This window comes from Pimephales promelas, chromosome 20 (genome assembly GCF_988280905.1).
Source record: "Pimephales promelas chromosome 20, fPimPro1.hap1.1, whole genome shotgun sequence".
Lineage (NCBI taxonomy): Eukaryota > Metazoa > Chordata > Actinopteri > Cypriniformes > Leuciscidae > Pimephales > Pimephales promelas.
In genome coordinates, this window is record NC_142788.1 from 19,967,977 (window position 1) to 19,994,287 (window position 26,311).

The 26,311-nt window shown below is 36.7% G+C and overlaps 3 protein-coding genes and 1 long non-coding RNA gene across 9 annotated transcripts in view; 2 read left to right on the forward strand and 2 right to left on the reverse strand.

Moving 5' to 3' along the window:
• Positions 1-280: 280 nt before the first annotated feature.
• ctdsp2 (CTD small phosphatase 2) lies at positions 281-9,881 on the reverse strand. The gene is made up of 7 exons (XM_039652359.2): positions 9,271-9,881; positions 4,911-5,062; positions 4,062-4,163; positions 3,842-3,898; positions 3,143-3,235; positions 2,787-2,972; positions 281-1,541 (listed from the first exon to the last, which is right to left on the reverse strand). The coding sequence occupies exons 1-7, from the start codon at positions 9,329-9,331 to the stop codon at positions 1,416-1,418; spliced, it is 777 nt and encodes a 258-aa protein (XP_039508293.1). The 5' UTR covers positions 9,332-9,881; the 3' UTR covers positions 281-1,415.
• On the forward strand, positions 8,277-15,617 carry LOC148970634 (uncharacterized). Its single transcript, XR_016148245.1, has 2 exons — positions 8,277-8,570; positions 14,271-15,617. It is a non-coding gene; the product is annotated as an uncharacterized LOC148970634 (long non-coding RNA).
• Positions 14,716-20,981, reverse strand: sdf4 (stromal cell derived factor 4). Its single transcript, XM_039652354.2, has 7 exons — positions 20,659-20,981; positions 19,879-20,212; positions 18,890-19,026; positions 17,486-17,599; positions 17,250-17,408; positions 16,690-16,865; positions 14,716-16,605 (listed from the first exon to the last, which is right to left on the reverse strand). The coding sequence occupies exons 2-7, from the start codon at positions 20,193-20,195 to the stop codon at positions 16,429-16,431; spliced, it is 1,080 nt and encodes a 359-aa protein (XP_039508288.2). The 5' UTR covers positions 20,196-20,212; positions 20,659-20,981; the 3' UTR covers positions 14,716-16,428.
• The window catches only part of c1qtnf12 (C1q and TNF related 12), a 28,058-nt gene continuing 22,648 nt past the window's right edge, over positions 20,902-26,311 (forward strand). The window contains exons 1-3 of one of the 6 annotated variants that reach the window (XM_089124574.1): positions 20,902-21,038; positions 21,987-22,049; positions 23,455-24,411. In XM_089124574.1, coding sequence (XP_088980700.1) covers positions 24,238-24,411 — 174 coding nt within the window. In that variant the 5' untranslated portion in view covers positions 20,902-21,038; positions 21,987-22,049; positions 23,455-24,237. The other 5 variants (XM_039652357.2, XM_089124575.1, XM_039652355.2 and 2 more) reach the window with 5 other exon arrangements.

Consider the following 26,311-nt stretch of genomic DNA (forward strand, 5'->3'; position numbering starts at 1 on the left):
AGTATATTTATTACAGAATATGTGACGCATATCTTCCTCTACTGTGTGGTGGATTCTGGTGCCCCTAGTGATCAAAAGGAGGATGTACAATTTGCTTTTCAGATGATGGCAACAATGTATTTTGATTGAAAATTTGAGATGCTCTATTTGTTTAGTTTTCAAAATGAGATATTTTAGGGCAAAGAATTTGTCTAATTTATTAATTCTGTGTGGGTGTATGTAAAATTAATAATATTAGCTTACAATGGCTTAATAAGAAAATACAGAGAAAACAATTACATTGCACAAAAAAAATGTTTTATTGTCGGCAATACAAAAGTCAAAAATATGACAACACAGTCCTTATCAGGGCGAATCTTTTAACCAAAAGGCAATAATCTGCCCTTCGAACACTTGGCTGTGTTTATAAAAAATCATGGCCATTTTGAATATTTGTGCTACAGTAAAACCAAGTTATAATATAAACATGATTATGATCATGTTTAAATAAAATAAGATGACGCACAGAGGTGGAGCATCTGGTCTGCATCAACAGATCATACAAAGATGGACATTTTCAAGTTCATGTCTCATACAAAGACTTTCAAGTTCAACCAAATATACACATAAATGACAGGACAAGTAATTGTCTGCATAAATACAGCAGAGAGAAGTACAATAACTGAACACGATAAATCTCTTTGGTTCATTCTGTGGTGTTAATTCTGCTCCTCACATATAATAAAACCCCATCAAGTACACGAAGCAGATAGATAAGGCCACTTTAAGATGAATACAGGAGGGTATGTAGTTGTAATTCACATGGAACAGTGTTAAAAACAGGTCTTTTAATGCTATGGTAACGCACTTCAGCGACAGTAGAAAACAGTGCAGTTTAAACAAGGCCTTAATTAATAGGACAACAAAGATGTATGGGTGCTTGGTGTCACATTTGCATTTATGGAAAAACTATGCATAGCATGTTGGATAAAAACGATGTGTAGAACTTGCATAGAGAGACTGGCCTGAAAGTTTATTGTGCTTCAGCTTCACTGTTGCGGATTACTTGTGACTTAATTAGACCCTGCGATCTGTTTAATCTCCCAAAGGATGTCATCATAAACATAAAAAAACAACAAATAACACAAAAAATAGAAAAGTAAAAAAGGAATATAAAATCTGTAAATTGTTATTGCAAAAGGCAAGCTCAATGACAAAGCTGGCCCCTGACCCCAATATTTATCATCACTAAGTGTTTAAGGTCCCTCAAAACCATGTAGAAAAACCGCATATACTTTGTGCTGAGCAGAATTATGAGCTTTTGTGTTTGTTTTCAGGTCAGAAGGCGGAGTTTACTGTCATATGAGCCGCTTGTGTGTGATTGGCAGTCAGTGCTACACAACATGGAGGTTTGCCCTGGTCTGATGGTGTAGGGATTATGGACCCCTGAGTTGTTCGAGTCTGCTGTAGACATCATCGGCCTGACTTAACTCTTCAAATACTGGGATGAGGTGAAGCAGCTCAGTGTCCTCTGAATCATCGAACCAGGAGAGGACGGGAACCTGTTAAAGGCACAAACAGGTTATTATATGCCAATAGCTTACAACGGTAATAGTAATACAATCATTTTGGGATTATTTAAATCTATTGGGTTTATGCGTTGTTATAAAAACAGGAAGATCGTTATATCAGTGCATTTGGTAAATTAAATGTGCATATTTCAGATGGTGAAACAATATTTGGTTACATATACAGTACAGCAGGCCCTAAAGATTAAGACTGCATTGAAAATCCAAATAACATTCTAAATAAATAACATTTTGATAAAACTTTTGAACATTTGTTAACCCATACACGTTTAATAATATATAAAGGATAAGACATAAATATGTATATGGGTTTTTTGTTGTTGTTTTTGCATTTATTTGATCAAAAATACTGTCAAAACAGTACAACAATTTCAATTTAAATCAAACTGATTTCTATTTTAAAATATTTATTTTTTTCTGTGATGGCAAAGCTCCATTTTCAATTGAAAAAACTAAACAAAAGATCTGTACTCGTGTCTTAAATTATTCTTATTTTTATGATGGAACAAAGCACATATGAATTATTCAAATGTTTGGTTAGAAGGCTAATTACCGAAACGTTTGAATAATAAATATGTGCTTTGTTGCATAATAAAATAATAATAATAATTTGTTAAGACGACACAAGCGTGTGGCTTGTTTTTTTTCTTCATTTGACAGCATTGATATTATTTTTTTTCCCGGAAAGCTCCATTTTCAGCCATTATAAAACAAAGTTTAAAGAAAAGCATTTAAATTAAATAGAAATCTTTTGTAACTGTCTTTACTGTCACTTTGTTGAATAAATAAAGGTATAACCATACATATATATAAATATGTATATGGGTTTTTTGTTGTTGTTTTTGCATTTATTTGATCAAAAATACTGTCAAAACAGTACAACAATTTCAATTTAAATCAAACTGATTTCTATTTTAAAATATTTATTTTTTTCTGTGATGGCAAAGCTCCATTTTCAATTGAAAAAACTAAACAAAAGATCTGTACTCGTGTCTTAAATTATTCTTATTTTTATGATGGAACAAAGCACATATGAATTAAATTGTGAAAAAAAAAAAATATATATATATATATATATATATATATCACACATAGAGATATTGATATATATAGATAGAAATACCATATTTCTATTTATAGTCTTGTTAAATAGCAAGAGGGCATCTACAGGGAAGGGTTTTACAAACAGCTAAATAGCAGCAGGACAGTGAAACCTACAGCATTTTCAGGGTGGAAGATGTATGAGGCAGGGGAGTTGTCCAGGATCAGGGTTTTGTGGAGCTCACGGCCGAGGCGACTCAGGTCTTTAACATAGCAGCCTTGATAGAACACACAAGATTCACGGAATAGCCGCGTCCGGAACACGCCACACTGATCCAGCAGGTCGGTCACGGGGTCTGCATACTACCAGAGCCATGAACGTGGAGAAGGAGGGATGGGTTAACTTGATACTGGAGGAGAAAATCAATCTGACACTACAAGGGCATAACTCTAGAACACTAACTAACCAGCATCTAGTGAGGAATTTCAACCATTTTCCTAAAGAAACATGAAATGTGATGCATGTTTCATACCTTAGCAAGGCTAGCAGTGAACAGAACACATTCAAAGAGTTCTCCCATCCTCTGGAGAAACTCATCCACGTATGGCCTCTTCAACACGTACACCTAAAACACAGATGAGTTTGTTGTCTATGAGATCAATGTATTTTAGCACACCACTTAAAGAGTAGAAACTTCAGACTCAAATGTAGGTTTTTTTAAATGAACAAATCACAAAATGTTGTGCACTAAGGCTGTTGCTCGTAGCCTTCTCCTGAAACAAGTAATCAAGAATAGGCCGTACTAGTGGGAACTAACCTATCCTGGATTACTTGAACCAGGCAGAGGCCAAATGCAGATTTTCCATGAAAAGTGGGTGAGAACAATAAAAGTTTAGGAATATTTTAATGTAATTTCAATCTCCACATTTTAAAAACAAAAGCATTCTGGTTGAACTACTTTTTTTTTAATCACCGCTTTGGATGTGTAATATTTTTTTTTTCTCTCCACAGGGCAAATATTGTCTTTTGTTGTTGTACACATCATGACATTGCAATCCTCCTCCACTGCTGAAGTGTTGTTCTCGGTCAGTCCAGCAGATGGTGCTCATCGTTTACTTTTGAATACAGAACAACATCTCCACTGTGTTCTCAAACAGATGTCCTGCGCACTTCAAGTCAATGCGCACTGGCAGGGTGTTTCTCACATACACAAACATTTATCAGATCTCACCTGGTGTGTGGTCCCCTCAATCTCCACAGGCACAATGAAATCAGCATTGCTTATTGGCTATGAAAACACAATGTGGATTTGGTTAAGAACATTGGTGGGGTGAGAAACTGTTGTTTACATGCAAATGTTATAGTTATCTATTCTGAAATATTACTACTAATTACACAGTATTTCCTTAAATCGTCAAATTTACAATATTAATCAGTGTTACAGGGTGTACCTTAAAGGAGCTATGCACCAGTGTTTCATCCAGATCTATGACCACACAGATCTTCCCCTGGTCATGAGAGGTCACTTCTGGCAGCAGACACTCTCCTGATATCTACAGGTGAGACCAGAACACACAGAGGGTTAACAACACCAAGAAAAATGTATATTTGATTCACAAAAATAAATAAATAAAGGGACTGCTTGTTATATTACATTGAATTTTACACATCCAAATTATCTCTCGCACGTCTACGTCAAGCGTTGTTTATACAGAAATTTCGGAAGTTTTACCTCTCACTAAACATATTTAGATATACGGGAAATCACAATTTGATATATCTAAATATGTTTAGTGAGAGGTAAAACTTCCGAAATCTCCGTGTAAACAATGCGTGACGTAGACGCGCGAGAGATCACTTCCGGCGTAACGTCTGAAGACGGTTCGGTTGGACTTCTGATTTAGATCAGTTTGACGGCTGTTAACAAGAGCTAAAAAACTATATAAATACTGTTCGTTTTCTCACACAAACCGCTCGTTTCGTGTCTTAGGCCATCAATGTGTACTTACATTCACGAGTCATTAAATCTTGTTTAATTTTGACTTCTCTGTGCATGCTCTTTGATAATAAATCTCCATTATATGACTGACAGACAACAACGGTTTGACCAAAAAATGTCAAAATTGAAAATGCTGTGGAAACAAAGACACCTACATCTTGGATGTCCTTGAGGTAAGCTAAAACATATCAAAAATTAATTTCAAAGTGAACTATCCCTTTAATCTTATTTTAATCTAATTTGTTTTATGCATCAAGTTTATAACTGATCAAAAAGTGTTGATTAATGATTGCTATAATACTTTGGCAATGGTCCCATGGTCCTCGGGCGCTAGCAAGGCATCGTGGGTAGGTGACGTTGGCAGTTGGGCATCTTGAGCTCGAAGGCAACAGATGAGCTTTTTGAAGATATTCCGACTTCCAGGTTTCTGAGGCGAGTTTTTATTCACCTGATCTGTTTGAAAACAATAAAACTTTTTAAAAACATAATTTGCATCTAATAGTCCTGCTGATAAATGTACTGCATAAACATTGCATAAAAAGGCTCATGTTGTGTGGTTTATAAACAATCCCACTTGAATCCCATTAAGTGCTGTCAAACCCCACCCAGAGTACATTAGTAAATGTTACTAAATATTTTCAATCAACCACTTTAGTCTCCAATAGATGACAAACAAAACTTATATTCACAGATACATTTGCATTGAATGCTTGACGGACCTTTTAAATAATTCAGAGCACTGGAATGAAATGTATGTTTTCGTCAGTAAATGTGGCGGCTATCAACATCAAAATGACCAAATGCTCAGCCGCCCGCCCCTCTCCAGAGATGGCACACGTTGCACAGAAACAGAAAATCTGTTTTAAATGAGGCTGCTGGCCACGGCTGGTATATGTTATATAATCTCAGAGGGCGGGAAAGCCCACACATTTCTGCTGTACCTTTAGAGCAAAACACACACACACTCCTGCCATTTCATCACAGAAGAGCCTGGCAGAAAAGCGCATACGCCACAGACTTAACTCCTATCCACAGAAATAAGACCTATGTTTTTGTAACGCGAGCTTGGTTGTGCGTTACATAGGGGTTCCTTGCATATTTCAATTTTTCTGCATACTAGTTTTGCTCCCAAATATGTGCATGTAAGAGGAACATGATTTTGTTCAGACATGCCTGTTGAGATTCCTAAGAAACAAAAATGGGCATAAAAGCTCTTGCAACATGAAAGTACGCCATGCAGTGATTAGAATCTGCTTTTATTCATATGATGATGTAACTTCAGTTCTAGTAATCTTTTCTTTCTTTTTTTTTTTCAGCTGAATGAATTAACCATAACATGAGTAGGGGCTGATCACGTGCACTACTTCTCCCTCTTGGTCCCTATGGGCACTTATGTAGCCATAGGAATCAACTTATGTAACATACGAACAGCATGTACAGCAGAGGGAGGATGAGAGAAAATGGCCTCCTTCGTCATCATTGCTGTATGTGCTGTATTTGCCCATCTGTACACTCTCTGATAACGCCCTGCTAAACAAAAGGACTCAGGAAATGGAGTACATGGAAAATGTATACATGAATTCAAATTCAAATGCACTTTCTTCAAAACATTTGTCACATAAGGATCAAGCGATATTGACAAGCTTTGTGAGCGGAGAGTGGAAGGAGTGTTTTGTTCAGGACCGTCAAAGGTTCTGTTAAAAGCTTTTAAGTGTTTCTAGCTTACACTTCTGCTCAGATCTGATCAAATGAGAGTGCGTAAAAAAAAAAAAAACTTATAAAAAAAAAAAAAAAATCCCAAAAGGCAGATGTACAAAAGAAAACTGCTAGAAATCTAGCAGTTACTAATTTCATCCTCAGTAAATTGTCATCTGTTGTCCTAGATAAGAAAAATCTACATGGCGAATTAAATGGCAAGCACGGATTTGAGTTTCAAGGGATTGTGTGTAACTGTAGTCCAAGGAATCTGTTAAGAAAACAATAACATGTTCTTGATATTTATAATTAGCCAATCAAATTAGATTTTTTTTTTTCTCGGTTGTGTTGCATCATGTATCTAACACTGGCATAACAGCAGTAATGTTTTCCTAGACAATATGTCTTAGATTTGGTCCGCAACAAATCGTTTTTAGACATAACGTATTACCAATACATATGGAAGCGATTTTTCAGGCATTCAGAGTGTTGCCTGAGCACATTTCTGAACTGAACACATTTCTAATGCACTTAAATATCAAAATGGTTTTCCTGATTAAAAATAATAAAACTGCTTAAAGTACGAATTCACTGAGCACTTAGAGTACAAGCAGTATATAGTGACAGACCGCATTTTCGATGAGGTTAATAATTAAAGATTTGGTCATTTAGAGAATAGTTGTCTTTGGATAGTACAAATTTTCTTTTTTTTAATCTCATTTGTTACCATTAAATTAAATTAAGTTATATATATATTTGGCATTAGATCACCCTGATCTCTAGTTATCAGCCTGAGTATTGGTTGCTGAAAAACATCTATATTGTCTGAACATTAAATTTCAACTAAGTATTGATTTTCATTGCCTATTCATGGATTGCATTTTCACTCGGTTATGATGTACTAACCCATAGATGATGGATACTCAGCTAATGACATAACAAATTTCTAAACCAGAGTTCTTGCTTTATTTGAATATTATTAATGCAATTTATTCAACAAAGTCAATTCATCTAATTCCACAAGGTACTATAGCATATATATATATATATATATATATATATATATATATATATATATATATATATATATATAACTTTACATAAACAAAAATAATTAAATAATAATATTAATTATTAAATATGTAATAATTATTAAATATTAATATTATTAATAATATTATATTACTCCAAAATAATATTATTTTAATATTTGAAAAAATTCTAACAGACAGTGGGAAGCCATTTTGTCGTCATGTCACAACAGAGGACCCCTTTAGGCTGTGATTTGCAGCCATTTAATTTGTTAAAAACATACTTTTGTTTAGACCATTTTTAAACACTTTTTTATATTCAACATGACTCAAACATGTATATTTTGCATTGCAAAAATATCTTTAAAAATGTTTTTGAATTTGACTACACATGTGCAAGATGAAAAGACAGAATGTAGTGCTTTTTACATGGTTACACCACTTGACAATTTCAGAGTTCAAAATATATAATATCATGAATACAAATATTATGTCTTAGAAACTAACTGGAACATATGTTTTAAACTATATTTGTGAATTGATTTAACATTTTTATATTAACGTGTCTTGATTTGCACTATGCATCTGTTCACATCATGAGCACTATAATTTCTGAGCCTTTACTATTATGGCCACAAAAAAGGTCACACAGGACACTTCATGCCATCAAGTACAAACTGAGTTCAATGGGTCTTCAAGGAATTTGTGCAGACTTGGCTTGGCTATTTCCTCAACATTATGGCAGCTCGTAATTCACTAATACAGAGATCGTAAACATCTGTAATAACAGCCAAATTGACAGTTAAGTATGGTCATTCTGTTGATATCGTATTTGCGTCAGATCTAAAATAAGCGCACAGCTCTGCGCATATTGACGAGACCTGAGAAAAAGAAAAACACTGGTCAAAACACCGAAAGGAGATAGACTGGCCCGCCAGGTAGTAAGTAAGGCGTTAGAAAATTGTTATTTTCCGCATAATGGTTATTTTCAGCATAACACTGGGGCCTCTACTCGTTAAACATCTAGATAAGGCCTTCATTAACGGTTAAGGGTTGAACGTACGTGTGTAATGGTAGCGTCGCGCGGCAGATGGAGGGCGTGTGCTGCTGTGAGGGGTGTGTTGTGCATTCCAGCGCGGCACCTTGCGCTCTCCATTAGGCCGATGTTTTTCACATTTCAACTCGATATTGTGTACAGTTTTACTTCAGAAAGAGCGTGAGATACGCGAGTGTAGGTAAGTCGATTAAACAAATGTTTTTGAAACACAATCCGCATAACGTTAAAACAACATGTCACTCAAATTATCCATTAACCAAGCGATGAAACGACGTCCACAGAAGAGGAAACAACACAGTCTTGAAACGCGAATTACATTGGCTCTACGTTTGCTTTAAAAACACCAGAATTACATCTATTATTTAAATAAACTGAAAATAAATTAAAATCGAAATAAACAAATAGAAAACAACAATTTATTAATTAAATGACCAAATAATAAACAAATAAATAAATAAATACAACGACAAAAGCATGTCAGATTTTTGTCATATTACGTAAACATTCAGCAATGCCTGACTGCAACAGCAAAACATGTAACGTTAAATAATAATAAAATCTTTATTACGCTACGTGAAAAACAATGCGCTTATATATATATATATATATATATCCTCAAACACGATATTGATCTTTTTTTACGTTTCGCTGTTCGGAGCGGAATTCGTTAAGTTTCAACGGTTGGAACTTGACGAATTCCGCTCGCGACTGTGACATGTCAATCAGCTCATTTTGATAAATAACTGTCACACAGTGCGAGCATCAAACATGTTCGAATCGCACATCGAACAGTGTGACGCGAAAATGGCTAATATGTTATCGTTAGCATTGACAGCGCGGAAACATCACCATTTAGTATGTGACAGCGCATTGCCTACCTGTTTTCGAAGATAACCGAGAATCCTCTCTCTGCACTTGAGTGATGATAGAACTTTCCATCTAACAAACGCACAGCCCTTAACGTCCAACCAACCTTTTCCAGCGACAAACAGTCGGTCCGCATTTGTTAGTGGCATTAAAAGCTAACGAGGCTTGAAATGAATAATTTCCGATCGCACAAAAAAAAAATCTCAAACCTACGGCGACAAATTATTTTGATATTTATTTATTCCCGCCTTCTATTCTCTTCCACATGGGAGGGGCATGCCACTTTGTTTTTGTTTTAATCTTATCTGCTATTTTCTAGGATTCGCGTCTCGGTTACTTTATCGCTCGTATATTTATCCATAGCCCCCTCTGGTCTTGGTAAAGCCCTCACTTTTTCTCCAACAACATGGAGAATCCAGGCGAAAGAAGAAAAACAACCGAGGACATGGGGCACGGACGGTTTCAAGTTCCCCTTACTACAGATAAACAACCCCGTAACTGGGGTAGATCCAAAATAGCATTTTACTAAAAAACACGACCAATTCGCCCGTATGTGTAATTTAAGAAGACAAGAAGCGAAAACAGTCGATAATTGACGATTTATTTGTTTTTCCGTGTATTGTTTTGCTTTGGACGGACTCTGAGGGGCGCCTTGAAACAGTTGTTCGTTTCGGATTGGATCACCAGGAAGTGGGAGTAGCTGAAGCATTCTTCTGTTCTGCACACTCCACACCGAAAACATTCCAGTGCTGGTTTTGTCGCAAATCAGTATTCAGAAGATGTAGTCCTTTTAAATCTAAATTACAGTGTCGGAATGCTAATTTAGTAATGAGGGAATTGCAAAGGAAATGAGTGATACGATTAAATTAGTATTTGAAAAAAAATGCTCATGTTTTCAAATTGCATCACACCTAATCCACACATTTTCCTACTGATCCTCCTCATCACTGTACTGTAGTTGTGGTGATGATGATGACGATGATGATGACGGATTAATGAAGGCTATTGATCAATTCTAAATATCTGTTAGTATTATTAGTTCACAACTCGAGTAACCTGAAGATTCTGTGCTAAAATAGGTCATTAAATATTAAAACATTTTAGATTAGATAACAACTTAATGCTTTGACAACATTTCATGTCTTGATTTGAAACATTGGCCAATGCATCATTGTTAAACTGTTATTGTCAGCCGGGTGAGAAAAAAAAAATAGAAGTTGTATGCCCTTATTTCTAACATTTTTTTTAAAAAATCTTTCAATCAAGGGAACAGAGGTAGAGAATGGTAAATGTAAGTGATAAAAGAGCCACAGACTTTTTACCAGCCTGAGTACTGCCCAAAACTCCCGTGTTGGAAATCTATTCTATTCCCAAACAGGACCATTTCTATACCACAAAACCCAGACATAAACAAGAACTGTTCACAGAAATGTGGAAGTTGTGCAGATGTCAGAGATGTGACTAAAATAAGTGTAAGTCGGAGAGTTCCAAAACATGTTCTGCTTTTGAAAAAGTGTTTTTGCAACTCTGCAATGGAAGGCATGGGGTCACCAAAGAGCCCTTGGATTTAAACATCACAATATCAAACCTTTTCGCGCAAATATTTTTTTTTACAGAAGGAACTAAAGAAGATAAGAAGGCAGTACATATACTTTTATGATAATGAGATTTATTAAATATTTAAAAATATAACACTTTATCGGTTCATTGCAAATTAAAGCTTTTATGTGTTACAGAAACTTTAACGCCACTTCCTTGCTGTAGACAGTGGCCCTTGTCTGTCCTGTCGACTAAGCATTCCTTAGAGGTCAAAGCTGAGAGATAAAATGACAGTTATGAAGCTCTATCTTGATTTAAAGGGATATTCTACCGTTTTTTCATATTAAACTATGTTATTCCCTAAACTAAGACGAGTTGATACATACCTCTCTTGTCTCAGTGCGTGCACTTAATTCCTCTGGCGCGTGAGACACTTAACTTAGCCCAGTTCATTCATTCGGATCCAAGCAGAGAAGCGACCAAACACCTCCACGTTTTCCCTTTTTAAATACAGTTACACAAGTAGTGTAACTCGACCAAGAATGGTGACACAAAATAAAATGTTCGACTCGGTGCATATTTATCTATGGACTCAGCGCAGTAATATCATCACTCCGGAGAGGGAGAGGATTTTTCACGAGTGATTATTTTATGGCGCCAAATGAACCATTGGTCTAGTAACACATTGGTACCTAGTCGACCATTCTCTGAGATTTGTTTTCATGATAATCGAATGTAAAGTGTTTTTTCTCTATAAACTGTTTAGCGTATAATGCTAGTATATGGGGGCATATAATAAGCAAAAAGAAAGTGCTAGTTAATACCACTAACAAGGCTCAAAATAGCCCAGACTAACACAGTAACATAATGAGGGTCCCTGCATGCAAAGTGAAGCATTGAGAACTTTGTAAGTGCACTTTAATAAAAAAGTAATAAAAAGTGTTCAGTTTAATAAGAAGATATTTTATAAAGACACTCCACAGGCAGGAGCCATCTTTGGAAAACAGTCTCGATAAGTCGAACCACGAACGCTGTTCATACAGTTTTGAACAACTCACGACTTTTCGAAACTGTTTTTGATATAAAATATCTTCTTATTAAACAGTCTGTACACTTACAAAGTTCTCAATGCTTCGTTTTGCATGTAGTGACCTTCATTTTGTTACTGTGTTAGTGTGGGGCTATTTTGAGCCTTGTTAGCATTTTTTTCTGCTTATAATATGCCCACAATTATTAGCATTATAATCCAAACAGTTTTTAGAGATAAAACTCTTTACATTCCATTATCATGAAAACAAATTTCAGAGAACGGTCGACTAGGTACCAATGTGTTGTTAGACCAAAGGTTCATTTTGTGCCGGAGTTCTCCTTTAAGTGCTATCAAAGTGTCTCGCACGCCAGAGCGATTAAGTGCACACACTGAGACGAGAAAGTTTTGTATCAGCTCGTCTTAGTTAAGGGATAACATAGTTTAATATGAAAAAACAGTGTAGTATCCCTTTAACACGAATCGAGATGTGGGCGCTCTCTAAAATGAAGTCAGCAAAAGCTGGTTGAAAAAATGATTATACTCACTCTTAAGGTGGAGGTAATCATAGAAAGCATTGGCTTTCACTAGCAAATTCTAATGATTCAACTAATTATTGTCCTTTTGTGGAATTTGTTTTCACAGGAGAAAGGGATAAAACGTGATATTTCCACTTGTTCCATTTCTCACAATTTACATTTACAACATAAAGTGCAAAAATGTGTGCAAAGACTCTTGTAGAATTAAAACTGGGCTCTTAACAACTTGTTCCTCTCAGATATCTTCTGAAGGAGACCCCTTTTGTAAATCAGTAAAGTAACATCATGGAGTTACCTGCCTGCAAAATGTACATTAAACCCCCAAACTGTAATCCTAGAACTTGCCCTATAGCCCTGTGTTTTTATAAGGTTACAATTCTGGATTGGTGCCTTGAACAAGGACAGGGTGAAATTAGAACCTGCCTCCTAACATTCAAGCATCTTTGGTGTTTACCAAAACAAGCAGACAAGAAAACTGACAAGCTGTTTAACAGAGTGATCAGATGCATTCAATTCATTATAAAAATACGCTACTGTTCAAAAGTTGGATTTTTTTTAGATGTTTTTGAAAGAAGACTGACCAAAGCTTTATTTATTTTTATAAAAAAGTGAACAAAAAATGTAAAAAAATTATTTAAAATGAAATTTATTCCTGTGATACATATTATATAAATATAATAATACAAATATGTAATGTAGCCTAATGTAAAAAGACTTTTAAAAGATACGTGGAAAACAGTCGTATCACAACATGCCGAGATATCTTCAGGATTCATTCAGTCGTCAGGGTCTTTGTACATATCAATAATCAGTGAACAGGATATAAGCTACTTAATCCTGCCTAGAGCCCCCCACCCTCAGTGACTTACGGTCCGTGCACTCAGTGACCTGAACGCATATGCTCAACGAGAGCTGTGCCCAGATTGACCAAATCTGAGGTTTCTGCAAGGCTCAGACTCAAGTCTAGAGCCATGTGATTTGCAGGAAGGGGAAGGAGACCCCCTCCCACAAATTACTCTCTCCCCCGGCCCACCCCCCCAAACATGCCCCTGAGTGGCCCCTGCCAGGCTCTGTTTCCAGGAAAGGGGCCTAGTGGACAGGCGCAGGGAGAGCCTGGCTCATTGAGAAAAACAAAAACAGAGAGGGGAGGTGGGAAGACTCTCCCTACTTACATAACAGACTAGCAGTGAAAAAAAAAAGCCTCTACCACCACCACCATACTTGAAACCCGTCTGTCTGCTCTTTACACAATGCCACACCCTATAGTAGGGCTCTGCTAAAACTTCATCATTTGGGACAACAATTTTATTTATTGGACAGAGGAAAAAAAAGAATCATTTTAATAATTTAAAGATCGCCAGCTGGATGCTCATTAGATGCATTAAACATTAGGCCATGCGTAGGCCTAATGCTTGCAAAAATCGTTGCTGTTGTGCATGGATTTTAAGATGGGAACAAACAATAGCTGGATGTAAATCTGATTTTGAGGTAGATAAGTGTAAAGAACATGTTCAAATATTTTTTAGGGTCGTAGAGTTTGTATGCACATGTGATGCTCATACCAGCATAGGCATTTTGACACTTTTCTGCCTCCTTGTGGTTACACTAGAAAGTGAAAAAAAAAAAAAATAGCTATTTGTTGTGAAGATGAAGATTCTTTTCAATATTTATATTCTAATCGATTAAACAATTTAAGTCAAGGCACTTTTATTCAAATAACCTAAGCAATTTTTCATAATAGCCAGTGGTATTCACAGTAGCCCACACAGTGTAAGTTAGAGAAATGAAACTAAAAAAGTATAGAATATTCATATTTCATTTATTACCTGATCATTAAACCAACTCTAAAAATGTTGACCATCTCGGTTTGAACAGGATGTGATCTGCTTTTCTTCTTCCCAAACAGGAACTGAACCAAACAAACATGTTGACAAGAGTCACTGCACACCTCAAACTTAGTAAGTAGTCATTGAACATAATGAGTGATGTAGATGATTCTTATAAAAATGCTACTTTTTATTCTATTTTGCAACACCAGTACTGTAGCTCAGAAAAATAGCAATGAAGACACTCAGGATTTTATTGAATTACAATTAGCAAAAACATATTTGAGTGAAAGTAAATGTTTCTACATTTCATTGTATTTACAAATTAAAAAGTAAAAATGTGTAAATTGAGTGGAATTCATAGGAGTGTGATTTGACATGAGCGACAATTAAAAAAGATAAGAGGATACAGTATATTTACATTATAATCACCATATGTATCAATAATTATTTAAATAAAATGTTAATGTGTTAATATGATTTCCCCCCCCCCTAGATAATTAAGTAAAGATACAAGAATAAAGATACAAGGCAACCAATTAAAGTTTAATATGTCTAAAATAATACTTATATACAGCGAACTACAATTACTGTACTGCATTTTATAATAAACTTTCAGCCCAAATTTTCCCTCTCTAATCTAGAACAAATATTTCAAGTGTTACCAGTGTTCACAGTACACACAAGTAATTTGAAAAGTAATGGAATTTCATGCATTAATTATGAATACTGTTGCATAAATACAGAATAACATTATGAAAATATATTTCAATATAATGCAAAACAATGCATTTATAAGCTTCATGACATTCAGCCATTTTTACTTAAGCAAGTCAATTGGAAATTCCACATTATGAATGTAATATATGATCAATGTTCTGTGTAAAGATGATTAACACATTAGCAGCTATATTTTAACATCCAGAAAAACACATAATGGGAGTTGATATATATTTAAAAAAAGAATCCAAAAATGTAATTACCAAATCATGCTTAAAAAGGATTACCCACCAAAACTGAGCCCAAATTTATACACAGCACAGGTAGTCAGTAGGACACATTAGCCTATTTATTTTTTAAGGCAAATGTGTATTTTAATAAAACTTTATTTTCAAATCCAGAAAATACATGTAATGGTCCTTCCATTTTTGATAACAATTTAAAAAGGGCAAATTATAGTTTCTAATAATCAAATTCCTCTTCCTTTTACGTTTAACTTAAATCACTTTGTATTATTTTTAACAAACTCTCTGACAGGTGCAATGGAGAAATATTAATGCCAACAGGCAACAGGGAATAAGCTTCTCTATTATACTCACTACATTTAATTGAAAGATTTCTAAGGTAACAGGGTAAAATAAATTCTTAAAAGTAATAAAATAATATTCAGTCTATATACAATTATGACTTCAACAAACTGTGAATAACAGGGTTCTTAAAAATGCAAATGGTTCACATATTTACAGATTCATTATGCTCTCTCAATTAAAGGGATAGTTCACAAAAAATGTGATTTACACACCCTCAAGTTGTTCCAAACCTGTATGAGTTTCTTTATGTTGGGTTACCAACATTCTTCAAATTATCTTCTTTTGTGTACAAAGACATTTTTCATTTTGGGTGAACTCTCCCTTTAATATTATTTCTTTACAAGACTTTTTAACTGTTTTGCATTTAATGAATTCAAATAGAAGTAATATTACGGTTTTCACAAAATTACCACCCAAATCATTTTGCTGGCTCGTCATCTCTGGAAATATCACATTGTAGCTCAGGAAGCTCAAACCCTTTCAAAAGCAACCCACCCAAAACATATATTATGGCACTCCAATTAACTAAATTATTTACATTAAATCTATTTTTTTAAATCAATGGAAATTTGAAACGCTCTTTCCCATCACCAATTCCTCATATACAGACATTTCACTTAATTATCAACACTCAAAAACCTAATGAAAGTGACAAAGTGTCTAACATTAATTATATATAGGACTTTATGGGGCTCATATGGAAATCACATGACATTATGAAGGCAGAGTCCGATTAAATGTGTCATACCTGCACATTGCAACATTAGAGAAGGTTTTGTGGCTTGCAGATTTGTACAGTTACAAACACATGTCCAAAAGCACTTGTTGATTCCAATCTGGGAAGCAAGCAAGGACCAACATCATCCTTGCGACACTCTAGGGATATATACAATGCTATTCTTATTTATTAAGACTTGAGGAGACGGTCTTAGAACTCCTCATGTACGTTACGGGCATAGTCCATGAGTTTGCTGCCGGTGAAGTACTCGCTGTATTTAAGGATCTCTTCTAGTTCCAGGTTGTGGTTTTGGTTCTCATCTGCCACAGCAATCATCTGCTTGGCTTCATTCAGAGCATTGTACTCATTCATGGGGTCCATGTACTCCTGTGTGACAAAGAGAATATCAGCAAGAGACAAATATGCATTGAAATTAGTCGCTAAAAAAAGTGCTTTGATTCATTAACCAACCTCCAACTCTTCCTTGGTTACAATCGTATCATGGTTGGCGTCGATGACGTCTTCAAACTCCTTCTTCCTTTCACGAACCCAGTCGTCATCGATATCTTGGGCCTGCTGATTCTCCACAGTTCCCATGGGGAGGGAGATAAATTCAGCAAGAGTCAACTTTCCATCTCCATCTTGATCTGTTTAGTAATTTAAAACAGAGTACACTTAAGTCAAGTCCACTATTTATGTAGAGCTTTATACTATACCGATTGTTTCAACAAAGCTTCAAAGTAATAACCAGGAAAATAACAGAATCAAATCATGGAAACTTGAAAGACAAATATAAGACAAATTTAATTTCTGCGGTGAAGCAGCTCTAGTGTTACTTTACTCATTACTTAAAGTAATCTGATACTCGCATAACAATTCTTGGGTTACTTGTAATGCGTTCCGTCAACACTGGTCTCAATGTTGCAAAATTTTTGAAACAAATTCGATTCAATTTGAATTCACTATAAAGCAGCTCTAATAAGAATCACAAGAAATGTGTGGGCATTTCTTGGGTATGAATTGTAGCTTACCAAGATCTCGAACGATCTCCTTGACCATGTATTTGAGCATGCCTTTGCTGTGCTCTGGGTGCAGGAACGAGAGGAACTCCTCTTCATTCAGCAGCTGGTCAGCTGGAGGGTTATCTGCCTGGAACCAGCGATCCTTCAAGCTCTCCAAAACCTCCTGAGCTGTGGTGAGGTCATGTTTTATCGATATCATTAGAAATGGCTTAACTAAGAGTATTATACAATACTAGACAACTTACTTTCTTCATCCACTTTCAATTCTTCCTTGTTTTTGATCTTCTCAGCCACTTCTTTTTCATTGAAACCTTTGCTGGCTAAAAACTTCACTCTGTATTCATCCCAAGTTACATGTCCTGAGAGAGCATACATTGAGCAGATTCAGGTCAAATTTCTCTTTCACATCAACAAAAATGTATAGACCAGATGATATGCGTTATCAAAACATCATTCAAAAACTATATACATGTTTAACATACACTCACCTAAAGGATTATTAGAAACACCACACTAATACTGTGTTTGACCCCCTCTTGCCTTCAGAACTGCCTTAATTCTACGTGGCATTGATTCAACAAGGTGCTGAAAGCATTCTTTAGAAATGTTGGCCCATATTGATAGGATAGCATCTTGCAGTTGATGGAGATTTGTGGGATGCACATCCAGGGCACCAAGCTCCCGTTCCACCACATCCCAAAGATGCTCTATTGGGTTGAGATCTGGTCACTGTGGGGGCTATTTTAGTATCAGTGAACTCAATGTCACTCTCAAGAAACCAATTTGAAATGATTTAAGCTTTGTGACATGGTGCATTATCCTGCTGGAAGTAGCCATCAGAGGATTGGTACATGGTGGCCTTAAAGAGATGGACATGGTCAGAGACAATGCTCAGGTAGGCCGTGGCATTTAAATGATTCCCAATTGCCACTAAGGGGCCTAAAGTGTGCCAAGAAAACATCCCCCACACCATTACACCACCACCAGCAGCCTGCACAGTGGTAACAAGGCCTGATGGATCCATGTTCTCATTCTGTTTACACCAAATTCTGACTCTACCATCTGAATGTCTCAACAGAAATCGAGACTCATCAGACCAGGCAACATTTTTCTAGTCTTCAACTGTCCAATTTTGGTGATCTCTTGCAATTTGTAGCCTCTTTTTCCTATTTGTAGTGGAGATGAGTGGTACCCGGTGGGGTCATCTGCTGTTGTAACCCATTCGCCTCAAAGTTTGTGTGTTGTGGCTTCACAAAAATTATTTCAGTCAAAATTGCTCTTCTATCAGCTTGAATCAGTCGGCCCATTCTCCTCAACAAGGCATTATCGCCCACAGGACTGCTGCATACTGGATGTTTTTCCCTTTTCACACCATTCTTTGTAAACCCTAGAAATGGCTGTGAGTGAAAATCCCAGTAACTGAGCAGATTGTGAAATACTCAGACCGGCCCGTCTGGCATCAACAACCATGCCACGCTCAAAAATGTTGTAATCATCTTTCTTTCCCATTCTGACATTCAGTTTTTAGTTCAGGAGATTGTTTTAACCAGCACCACACCCCTAAATGTTCCACACCCTGTTCCTAATAATCCTTTAGGTGAGTGTATAATTTCAATATGCCACAGGTCTAAATAATAACATACACCTACCATCCTGATCCGGGTCCACAGCACGAAAACTGAGCTTGTTTTCTCTAACAGCTTCCTGAAAATGTTCTTCTGTCTTCTCCATGATCCAGCGCTGCATTTCTTTAGCACTGACGCTCCTGTCTTTATTAAAATCCACCCTATAAAAATGTTTGTTTTGATGATGCAGCAATAGGTACAATTAGACAAAAAAAAAAAAATAGAGAAAAAATATTTTTGTTATCACTTTTGCTCTCTGTATATAATCTATTCACAACTTGAATATATATTTTTTTATCTTTCATGCTGCTAAGAGGATCAACTGCCTCATACAGTATACACTACAGAGTTTCAGGATAGACAGACACATTTAAATGCAGAGTAAATCTGTGAAAATATCACAGATATTATATGACAGTAAAGGCTCATCTAAGTGTCTCTATAGCCTATGGTGGGATTTGAACAAATGTGCATAATTAAAAATGCACAATAGCCTCTTTGAGCAGATTGTTCTCTAGTATGTTGGAAGAAACAGTTTTATATTTAAACCATGTTGTTAGGCTGCATGTCTATTTATCTTAAAATGCACCAATTCAGAATACCTAATGTTGGTTTGATTGCCTGTGTTATGAAAAAAATAAATATTTTTTATCTACATGGTGTAATAGATTTAATGTGGTTGCAGTTCGGGTCACGGTCTTAATGTCAAACGGGTCAGATACGGAATTAAATTAGTGCTGATGTCGGTTAATGGGTCAGGTGTTCTGTTAAGTACTGTGGGTGCGGACCAGGAGTAGGTTTACTAAACAGGACCTGTGCAGGACTTTGACATGAACTTTTAAATACATCTTGTTGTGAATACCAGACTACTCCAATCATTTTATCTCCTCATCCTACGCCACTTTCTACCTGTATCCAATCAACAACTGACACATTGGGTTAAGCAACAAATACCTTTTGAATGACAAACATGTCATGGGAAAATGTCACTGTTTCCACAGCTGTACACCTACTTGGTGAAGATTTCAATGAGTTTCTTCCTGTTCCTCCTGGGCTCGGAGTCCTCCTCAAACTCCTCCATCTCCTTCCCCAGAAACACCTCCTGATGAAAGTCTTTATTGAGGTGACCATCCATCTCCATCTTCACACCATTCAGATGGTCCTGTGGAAGGATCTCGTTGTCCTCCTTACTGTTGTTGGGGTGTTTGTCTTTTAATGCTGATATATTCGCTGGCCTGGCCTGAACATTCAAAGCCAGCATCACAAATACTGCCAGGTGGCTAAGCTGAGATTTTCCCCGGTTAAACATGGTTTTACTGATAAATGTCATAAACAGGTGATGAAAGCCTACAAAAAGAAATTTTTTTTATTAAAACAAGCATAATAAGACCACAACATATTCAATGAGAGTGTAGGTGAAACTGTACTGGTGAAATAATAGACAAATCTAACATCAGACTAAGCTAATTTTTGGTTTTAGAGGCATTATGGGTGCTTTATTGGAAAAGACTAAAAACCAGCTTAAACCAGCTAAAACCAGCAGTTTTTTTTTCTCACTATGAGATCAAATACAAATGCTTTACTAATCAAGGTCGTGATCCATTGGCAGAAGTATAACAATTAATTAAGTAACCCGTTAGTTATACTTGCTCGGCTACCGTTTTATCAGTTAGTATTAAATATGAATCAGCTAATTTAATATGTTTGACAACACCTGCTGAACGAATAAAGATGCTACTTGTGAATGGAAATACATAACATCCCACCAACTCGTCTGTTTAAAAGGTCCTTACCTGAAATCAATTGTCAGATGAATGAATAGAAGACAATGGCCTAATATATATTTGAAGCACTGTGAACGGACTGTTTATGTCCAGCTCATCGCGCAGTTCCTGTACACGTCGTCACTCGAGACCAAACGCTGGTCACTGGAGCGGTTTATGGCCCTGGTAGTGACGCCCCCCCTCGCTGGACTTCGATAAGACACACAACAGACGCAGGAAAAAGTACTGACAACCGCAAGACTTAACACAGACTAATACCAAACAGGCGTTCAGGAAAGATACATTGCTACGTTGTCAGACTCAGAAACCGTGCAGCCATCTTCTTCTTCTGTAACATGAGGTGACATGGAAAACGCATATCGCCATCTACTGTACCAGCTGATGAATGCGTAAGAAATATACAGTGATACGAATGTTTATCTTCTTATTTTTCTTATCATTGGAAAGCCTTAACGTTACTGGGTTAGTTTTTGAGGAATGTTAGGTCAAACTCACAATTGGGATTCTGTTTTACTCACAGAAAACAGGGTTCTGTTTTCTGTTTCCTAAACATTGGAAACATTATTTATTATAAACAAAGTCAGGTATCAGGTTTTTAAGATGCAGCTTTATCAGATGCAGATGTGTTGATGTCCTCACAGTCGGGCTGCTTTACCAAGGACCATATAGCCTACCGGTACAAGAGGGCCAAAATCGTCAGTGAGGAGATGGTGACATCATCTGATATTCATGTATAGCAGGGATGGGCAACTTCGGTCCTGGAGGGCCACTCCCTGTCCTACAGAGTTTAGCTCCAACCCTGAAAAATCACCTAATCCTGAAGACCTTGATTAGCTTGTTCAGGTGTGTTTGATTAGGGTTGAAGCTAAACTTTGTGGGACAGTGGCCCTCTAGGACCGAAGTTGCCCATCGCTGATCTATGTATCTTACTAACTGAATATTGAGAATTATTAAAGACAAGTCCTTGGTCTTTCTGTGTATGAAGGTCCATGATAAATGAATCTGACAGTCCTGGACCTGGTACTCAGATCAAATGTGGGCAGGCAGATAGACCTCATATTGTGCCAAAGATCAACTTGAGTCTTTTCTTGTGTGATGGAGAAGTCCTGTGTTGTACATTTGCCCAGAGAAAGATGGTATTTAGTGTTAAGTGGACCGTGGATTTTGAATGAGTTGATATGCTGTGGGAATTAGATGACAGAAAGTTGCTTACTGTTCATCTTCTAGATGTTGTAGAGATCCTCTCAATTTTCTTGCTTTTCCTTTCCTTGATTCCCCTTGATTATTTAGAGAAGAATCTTTTGATTGCAAGTAACACAGTCTTTTTACCTTTTCAGGCATCATACCATCTGTAAGACAAGGAAATTGAGAGGGTCTCTACAACATCTAGAAGATGAACAGTAGGCAACTTTCTCTCATCTAATTCCCACTGCATATCAACTCGTACAATTTTGGACGCTGTTACATACTGTAAACTGAATGTAGCCTATTTGTTTGATATAATCTTTAAATTCTAAGATGAATACACATTTTTCAAAACAATTTTCACCCAGACAGTGATTTCAAAATGAATTTACATCACTTACATTACACACACTTATACACATGTATACACACACACACACACACACACACACACACACAGGCACCAATGGTTCTTTGTTTTTATTATGGTACTGCACATGCACACATTTGTAAGAACATTGAAGTGATACTGAATTAAAAAAATCACAAGCAGGAATATATTTTTAAATAAAATAAAGTACAATTTGTACATTGATTTCTTGATAGATTTAAGTATTATAAAATAATATACAGATAAGACTAGACTGAAACTTCTTTAGTTTTGTTAAGATGCATTTCTACAGCTTTATTTCCAACCACCAGAGGGGGGAAGAGCGTCAAGATTTATAGGATATCACCCAGTATGGTTGCAATGGTGAGAGAAAGTATTGTATTTTTAACCACTAAGTTAAAAATGTACACAGTGTAACCATTTCAAGTGTGATATATTATAATAATAAGATTAGCCGATAGCCTATATTTTGTGCTAATGTGAAACAGTAAGTAAAATAATGGATGGATGAATGACAGAATTTGGTTATATTGATAATCGCAAAAATTAAACTCACCTTTAATGTCATGTTTTGGCAGTTTTGTGTGTGCATATAGTGGGAAATATTACTTCTGACACTTTCATCTCAATGAGTACATGCAGATGGACATATTTCAAGCTATTGTGTGACTCCGTGTAAATCCATATATATGTTCAGCTCTTCTTTAAAACACAAATAACTAGTCAGCTGGTCAAAAAAACATTCTAGTGCCTTAAAGCAGTTCTGTTCAACTTGTTTGAATTCTCTGACACTAAATGTCACATGTACAGAGCTACTGCAAAGTAGGACACCACAACACACACACACGCACAGACTTACACCTACACACATGAACACGCATTCCCTAGAGTCTGCCTGCCAAAGAGCTCTCCCTCAAGACTTGAGTATTTCATTAGTGAGATAAAACAGGGCTGAGTCCACTGAGGTTGCCAGTTTCACTGATGAGGAAAAGAGAAGCAAGGGAATCAGTAAGAGAGAGAGAGAGAGAGAGAGACAGAGAGGGGGCTGTGATAAACTCTGCTGCGAGCCCTCTTGTAAGCAGAGTGAGAGAGTGCAGGAGCAACAGCATAAGATCTGGAGAGGGTGAAAATACAACTGTGAGCAAGACCTACCACAAAGTCCACGCAGATCTAAGCACTGTAAGGTGAGCGCGCATGTGTTTTTTTTTTTTTTTTTTATCACTCTGCAGAACTGGGCTGATACATTTGGGTGTGATTGTCCCATCAAGTGCTTCACTTCTTTGAAGTTCCTCAGAGGGGGACAGATTTTTCACTGCAAGAAAAAAAGGCAATAGAAGGCCAAAGGCTACGAAAACTGGAGCATTTCCAACTTCCAATTCCCTCAGGACCTTTTTTTCCCACCTAGGCTTCAAGAAGAAACCACATGTGAAGACTGATGGGGCAAGAGCTCAGCACTGCTTACCAGAGAATCGGCTCCGCTGCATCACCGCAGAGACTCCACATCCCAGTAGGAGTGAGACGGAGGTAAAGAACCAAAGAGAAAGTGAGAGGGAATCTGAGTAATCTCCATCCACTCCCCCCCTCCCTACCTTGGGACCTTCTTCAGTTGCCCTCTGGTACCCCCCACGGGGCAGGAAGCGTGAAAAATCTCACTAATGGGTTTATTTGCTGTCAGCTCAGCGACGACCTGTCATTTCCCAGGACTACTCCACACTTGACACATTTCATAGTCGAGTAAGCTTCGCTTTGTTTTTGCCAAAGGAGCTTGAGCCCCTGTCTCATACTGCTGGCTGTTGATGAGAAGATCAAGACCAGGCTGAGGTATCAGGTGGAGTGGACAAGTCCCTTAATCGCTTTGCCTGCCTATTACAGTATTTTTCTTCCAGTGAGGTCAAGCGTGTGGGACGTCTTGCTGTTTTTTCTCAAAGTTGAGAATTTCCCGCAAAGAGAGAGAGACTTTGAGAGAGTCTGCTTTCTGACCCAACCACGGTCTCCTGGCTGGTGTTCTGAAGATGCGTTGCTGGGTGCTAGCTGTGGTGACGGCAGTGCTCTGGAGCCAGTGCATCCTTCTAGGGTGGGCCGAGGCCAGGAAGGTGCGTAAGAAGCCGAAGGAGCTCGCTCCGCAGCACACCGAAGCATTCAACACCACTCTTTCCAACAGCGAGGAGCTGGATGGCAGCTCAAAGGTAGATATCATATGATGCTCTCTTTGCTTTTCTCATACAGGTTTAAGCTCTGTTCATTTTCTAGCTCTGCACATGGAACTTCTTGTTACTGTATTGTCATTTTACCCTTGTTTGATCAATGTCAGAAACAAACATAAAAAATATTTTAAAAAAGGCCCCTGAACAGCTTTTTACTGAGACGGCATCCTCAAAAGTGCACATTTGTACCATATCTACCCCTAAAAGATGCTTATTATTACCTTAGAGTAATATGGAGTCAACAGTGTATAAGCCAAAGGTACAATTTTTGCACATTTATTTCTGACAGGGTGTCACATGGCTATTTACTTTGTGTTTTTGATTTTTTTTTTTGTTGTGTGCGTGTAATTGGCTTGTTTTATGTGTCTTCATTTTAAACATCTGATATCTCAGTAATCAGTCAGTTTAAAGGCTGTAAAAAGACACAGACAGCTGACGCCACTGTTACTCGTGTTTTAACTGTCTTGGAGCTCTGTTTTATTGAGTACCTAAACCTAACTGGGTGCTATACAGTAAGTAAAGTCACCTGAAAAATTATAGAAAACATTTATTTTTGCGTCAATAAATGAATTTCTAAAAAGAGATAGTAAAAATGTGAATGTATTGTGTATGCCATTTAAAAGTTTGGGAAAAAAAATTGCATTAAATTGATCAATGAGACAATAAAGACATGTTAAAGATTTATATTTCAAATAAATGCTGTTCTTTTTAGCTTTCTATTCATCAAACAATCCTTGTTACAGTGTAATTATACAATTAAATTCTAAGTAATAGTAATTAACTACATGTACGTACTATATAATTAGGGTTGGGTTAAGGTTTGGTTTAGGGTTAGTTGCATGTATGCATAATTGACTGTTATTATTATAGTAACTACATTTAAAATGTTTAACACAGGCACTGTAAAATGTAGTGTTACCAAAAATGATCACAGTTTCCAAAGTTTTCATTATTGATAAGAAATATTTCTTCAGCAGATTAGAATGATTTTTGAAGGATCATGTGACACTGAAGACTGAAAATTCATCTTTGATATCACAGAAATAGATTACATTTTAAAATATATAAAAACTGTTATTTTATATATTCTGTTTTATTTTTGATCAAATAAATGCAGCCTCGGTGTAAAATCCCATAAAATCTTACCAACCCCAAACTGTCGAACAGAAGTGTTTATGTATGTAATTATATAGTATATATTATGTACTTATAGTTGGTAGGCTAATGCACACTACGTTTTCCTGTAGCTCAACACGAGGAAGTGCAGAGTTTGATAAAATATATACCTTAAATGCACTTTTAGGATAAAAACATCTGACAAATGAGGAAATGTTACGCATTTTAGCAACCAATCATTCTTTACAGTGTGTCAAAATCAGCTAGGCAGCGAAAATACCTCAGAATGATGTGTATTAATATGCTCTGTTAAATATGTCAGCACACTCATCAGAAAGCAAAGGCGATGCTTTTGGCAGTCACAGTTGTCTCTCATCATACATTGTAAATGCACCTGAGCAGAAGTCTCAGTCTGCTTTGCAAACTATTTGAACAAGCTTACAGCGAGCTCATCCAAAGCCCTTGACGGAGATGCTACAACCTATCTGATTAGCTTGGCACAGACTCAAACATGTATGTTTCTAGAGAGCTAGAGTCCTTGACAGCTTTACAGAGTGAAATTCAGTGTGGTAAACAGAGCGGCATTGCAGGTGTGTGCCATTGAGGGGCCTGAGAACAGGCTCTAATGTGTGAAATGGATGATTGAGGCTTGAGTTATGTGAAGAATGCACATTCAGAAGGTCTGATGAGAGCATCGATTAGTCCTCTTGGTAGGGGTTCTCCACCAGAGCCCGCCACCAGAACGGCAAGGAGGGCTTGTTTTGTT

What these genes read in the sequence shown, in the direction of transcription:
- ctdsp2 (XM_039652359.2), bottom strand. Translation starts at nt 9,331, where the DNA reads ATGGAAAGTTCTATCATCACTCAAGTGCAGAGAGAGGATTCTCGGTTA. An exon ending in TCGGTTATCTTCGAAAACAG is followed by an intron (nt 5,063 to 9,270) that starts GTAGGCAATGCG and finishes GTTTTCAAACAG; the next exon opens with ATCAGGTGAATAAAAACTCG. An exon ending in TGGTGCATAGCTCCTTTAAG is followed by an intron (nt 3,899 to 4,061) that starts GTACACCCTGTA and finishes GTGTTTTCATAG; the next exon opens with CCAATAAGCAATGCTGATTT.
- sdf4 (XM_039652354.2), bottom strand. Translation starts at nt 20,195, where the DNA reads ATGACATTTATCAGTAAAACCATGTTTAACCGGGGAAAATCTCAGCTT. An exon ending in CTCATTGAAATCTTCACCAA is followed by an intron (nt 19,027 to 19,878) that starts GTAGGTGTACAG and finishes ACATTTTTATAG; the next exon opens with GGTGGATTTTAATAAAGACA. An exon ending in TAACCAAGGAAGAGTTGGAG is followed by an intron (nt 16,606 to 16,689) that starts GTTGGTTAATGA and finishes TTTGTCACACAG; the next exon opens with GAGTACATGGACCCCATGAA.